Source organism: Somniosus microcephalus, chromosome 13 (genome assembly GCF_052327205.1).
Source record: "Somniosus microcephalus isolate GS21.2 chromosome 13, FLI_Smic_1.0, whole genome shotgun sequence".
NCBI lineage: Eukaryota > Metazoa > Chordata > Chondrichthyes > Squaliformes > Somniosidae > Somniosus > Somniosus microcephalus.
In genome coordinates, this window is record NC_140999.1 from 62,248,408 (window position 1) to 62,253,437 (window position 5,030).

General features: G+C 45.8%; 1 protein-coding gene across 1 annotated transcript; it reads right to left on the reverse strand.

Annotated features, from left to right (window-relative positions):
* Positions 1-3,556: 3,556 nt before the first annotated feature.
* LOC147108367 (relaxin-3 receptor 1-like) lies at positions 3,557-4,754 on the reverse strand. The gene has a single exon (XM_086006037.1). It carries the CDS (start codon positions 4,744-4,746, stop codon positions 3,631-3,633), a length of 1,116 nt encoding a protein of 371 aa, XP_085862163.1. The 5' UTR covers positions 4,747-4,754; the 3' UTR covers positions 3,557-3,630.
* Positions 4,755-5,030: the final 276 nt, after the last annotated feature.

Consider the following 5,030-nt stretch of genomic DNA (forward strand, 5'->3'; position numbering starts at 1 on the left):
AAGACTGTTGAGGCTGGGGGTCAATTGATAATTTCAAAACTGAGATTGATAGATTTGTGTTGGGTAAGGGTATTAAGAGATATGGAGCCAAGGTGGGTAGATAGAGTGGAGATACAGATCAGCCATGATCTCATTGAATGGCGGAACAGGCTCGAGGGGCTGAATGGCCTCCTCCTGATCCTATGATCCCATTTGATTATGGTAAACGTTGTTTGTAAGTAAGTTTTTCAAGCTCTGACTTGGGCCTCTATTTAGAGCAGTGTGCTTCACTTCAGAGGGGGGGGGCAGTTATAGTTAGCACACTATTCACGGTGACCAATAATACTCGCATTTATAATTCACGCCTCATCACAAAAGGCGTTACTTTATAAAGTACAGCAGCGTTATTACAGCAACATCTTGCACTGATCTAGTGCCCTTAACTTAAAACAAATCCCAAGGTGCTTCACAGAGCTGTGAGGTAAAAACGCGGATGTTGAGCTGAAGAAGGAGAGATTGGGATAGATATCCAAAAACTTGGTCAAGGGGTTGGCTTTTAAGGAGGGTCTTAAAAGAGGCAAGGGAGGTGTACGGCCAGATGGATTTAGGAAGGGATGAGGCCTAGACTGATGAAGGCCTGGCTACCAATGGTGAGACAAAGGGAGGTAGGAGGCCAGAGTTAGAGGCACGGACAGTTCAGGGGGGTGGTTGTAGTAGGTTACAGAAATAAGGAGGGGTGAGGCCATGGAGAGATTTAAACACAAAGATGAGAAATTTGTCGACAAACACTGCACCCATTCCGTGCCGGCAACTTTCCACTGGTTAAGGGACTGATGTTGTTCAGGACAACATTTCCTGCTTGAGATTAACATTCAGCTGAACAGATCGGTCCACAGGCTACCATCTCATCCAAAGACAGGCTGTGTGCCAATACAGCCCCCTTCCAGGTACTGGGATGTCAGCCTAGATTATAAACTCAACCCCATTAATATAGAGTTTAAACTCACAATGTTCTGGCACAGAGGCAAGACCACTAAACATCTGAGCCCAGCTAACACCTGGATATCGCACTGCTGGAAGACAATGATTCCCATTATGGAATTAAATATGGGAAATCAGGTTGGGGTCATTTTAGAATAGTTACTTCTGACTTTCAACTATTTTAAAATGCCTGTCCAAGATATAATGTGTGTGGCCTAAGATGTACGATGAGGTTTGTGTGACTAAGTGGAAATAGTAGATGCATTGCTGGTCATCTTCCAGAACTCGATAGACTCTGGAACAGTACCCATGGATTGGAGGGTAGCTAATGTTACCCCACTATTCAAAAAAGGTGGTCGAGAAAAAGCGGGGAATTATAGACCGGTAAGCCTGACATCGGTAGTGGGGAAAATGCTAGAATCTATTATAAAAGATGTAATAGCAGAGCACTTGGTAAGCAGTGACAGGATCGGACAAAGTCAACATGGATTTACAAAAGGTAAATCATGCTTGACTAATCTACTGGAATTTTTTGAGGATGTAACTGGTAAAGTAGATAAGGGAGAACCAGTGGATGTGGTGTATTTGGACTTTCAGAAGGCTTTTGATAAGGTCCCACATAAGAGATTAGCGTGCAAAATTAAGGCACATGGGATTGGGGGCAAGGTATTGACTTGGATAGAGAACTGGTTGGCGGACAGAAAGCAAAGAGTTGGAATAAATGGGTCGTTTTCCGAGTGGCAGGCAGTAACTAGTGGGGTACCGCAAGGATCGGTCCTAGGACCCCAGCTTTTCACAATATATATTAATGATCTGGACGAGGGAATTGGATGTAATATCTCCAAATTTGCAGACGACACAAAGCTGGGTGGGAGGGTAAGCTGTGAGGAGGATGTCGTGAAACTCCAGTATGATTTGGACAGATTGGGTGATTGGGCAGAAACATGGCAAATGCACTATAATGTGGATAAATGTGAGGTTATCCACTTTGGTGGCAAAAACAGGAAGGCAGATTATTATTTAAATGGCAATAGATTGGGAGAAGGGGAAGTGCAAAGAGACCTGGGTGTTCTTGTGCACCAGTCGCTGAAGGTAAGCATGCAGGTGCAGCAGGCGGTTAAGAAGGCAAATGGTATGTTGGCCTTCGTAGCGAGAGGGTTCGAGTACAGGAACAAGGATGTCTTGCTACAGTTGTACAGGGCCTTGGTGAGACCGCACCTTGAGTACTGTGTGCAGTTTTGGTCGCCTTACCTGAGGAAGGACGTTCTTGCCATGGAAGAAGTGCAGCAAAGATTCACCAGGCTGATACCTGGGATGGCAGGAATGACGTATGAGAAGAGATTGTGTCGATTGGGCTTATACTCACTGGAGTTTAGAAGATTGAGAGGGGATCTCATCGAAACTTATAAAATTCTGTCAGGCCTGGACAGACTAGATGCAGGAAGGATGTTTATGATGGCCGGGGAGTCCAGAACCAGGGGTCATAGTCTAAGGATAAGGGGTAAGCCATTTAGGACTGAAATGAGGAGGAATTTCTTCACCCAGAGAGTGGTGAACCTGTGGAATTCTCTGCCACAGAGGGCGGTGGAGGCCAGCTCATTAAATATATTCAAAAAAGAGTTGGATATATTTCTTAAGGCTAAAGGGATCAAGGGATATGGGGAGAAGGCAGGGACAGGGTACTGAATTTGGATGATCAGCCATGATCGCATTGAATGGCAGAGCAGGCTCGAAGGGCCGAATGGCCTACTCCTGCTCCTATCTTCTATGTTTCTATGTTTCCTTTAGTGAGCGAAGCAGGCCACTTATTAAAATCTCACCAATCCTCGAATAAATTAACTGTTTCGGGCATTCTTAGAAGTCAGTGGCATCGTCACAGACAGAGAGAGGGGTTGCTTTCTGCATCCTCTGCCTAAATTAAATATCAATCTGAACAAAATCCAGAGCTGCAATAACGAGCCGAGTTCTGCCAAATTCTACAGCGGGCACTGCGATCGTCTGTGATCTCAGATATTTATAAGACCAGAACTTAAGCATGCTCACCGGGTACAAGTAGACTTGTGGTTAACCATCATTAAACAAGTAAGGCACCAGGGCTATACTTAAAACACTGCTTACTATTCAAATCCTCTTGCACTATGAAAAGCCACACACCTTACCTTAGCTGCACTCTTTCACTCAGTGTCTTATCTTTCAATGTATAATATATATATTTGGGAAAGGATTTTGTTATTGGTGTCTACTTGCTAAAATCTACAGAACATATAATTTACCCAAGTAACACTCCAAAGCACAAATGAATGTTAAGCTGTATAGTCATGCGCACTACAGATTGTTCTTAATGCAGCTAAAGTTGTAAATGCATTTAAGATACATTGAAATGCAAAGTCTACATTGAACGTGTCTCTTTTTTAAATACCTAAACCCATGCGCTGACCACTGGACTCTCCTTAAAACTGTAACAGATCCTTGGTAAATCGCGATACATTTATGAGGAAGCTGGATAACTACATGCGGGAGGGAGGGAGGAATAGAAGGAAATGCTTGTAGGGTGAGATGGAGTAGGCTGGGAGGAGGTTGGAGAAATGGGCTGTTTCTGTGCGATACATTCTATGTAACTTAGACACGTCTTCAGTGACTGGAAAGCACGGGGAGAGCCAGGCTTGCTGCCTACTTTGACATCGAGATGATCACAGGCACCTGTCCTTTCTTGCTGGGTGCAATGCTGGACAGCAAGGGACGGATCCGCCTGACGGGAGACACCTTCAAGAACAACTCGTGAAGCGCTGCCCGAAACTCCCTTCTCATCAAGCAGTACAAGATGGGATTGAGGCAGCTGTTGCTGTGAGCGAGGCAGACAGTTATAGGGAAGAGGTACGCCTGGGTGGTGTAAAAGGCCCCCGTAAAATGGACCACGTTCAACTTGATGAAGACACTCCAAACGGTGATGGCTTGGTTAGGCAGCCAGCAGATGAAGAAGGACAGCACGACGATGGTGACAGATTTGGTGACCTTGGATGTTCTCTTTGGGTTGCTGCTACTCATCTCCTTGCTGTTCACAAAGCGTAACAACATGATGTAGCACACGGAGATGATGATCAGAGGTAGGATGAAGCCGACCAAGACCTTTAAGATCTGGTAGAGTCCCAGCCAAAACTGGGGGTCATTGTTAAGGTCCGGAAACTTGACGATGCACAGCTCTTCGTCGGCCAACACAACGGTGGTGGAATAAATTGCATGGGGAAGGGTGGCAACACAGGCCACGATCCAGATCAAGAAGCAAACCAACTTGTCGGAGTATCCGGACGAGTTCTTCTTCATCTTCAGTGATTGGGACACGGAGCAGTATCTGGTGATGCTCATGACGGTGAGGAAGAAAACGCTGGCATACATATTCATCACTGTCACCGAAGAGACCAGCTTACACATGACCTTGCCAAAGGGCCAGCTGAAGTCCATGGCCGTGTCCACTGCCCAGAAAGGCAGCGTCAGCACGAATTGGAAATCGGTCACTGCCAAGCCCATGACCAAGATAGTCATAGCGGTCTTCTTCTTAGCATACCTAGACTGGAGAAGATAGAGGACCAGGAGATTGCCTACCAGACCTAAAGCACAAACCAGAGAGTAGACGATGGAGATCAAGATCCTGGTAACTTTAGATCCATCACTATGTACCTCGGTGCCATGAAAAATAAAAGATTTCAGGAAATCCTCCAGAGACTGATTGGTTTTATTAAACGAGACAAACAAGCCATCATCGTACGAGCAGCAGCTAAGGTCAGACATGTTGGGGTCTTCTTCCCTTCTCTCTTTTCCTCAAATCTCTTTAGGCAGTTTGCATGGCAGGTGGTGCAGCTGCAGTTGGTGTCAAGGTGGCGACAGTACTTTCTGATCTCTCCCTGTGATCGCTCGCTGTGATCTGGCCCGAATCTCTCTCTCTCCCCAAACTCTCTCCTTGATCTGTCTCTCTCTCTCTCTCTGATCCCTTTCTTTCTCGCTCTCCTAATCTCTTTCTCTCACTGGTCTCCTCTCACTCCCCCTAATCTCTCTCTCTCTCTCTCTATCCCTGA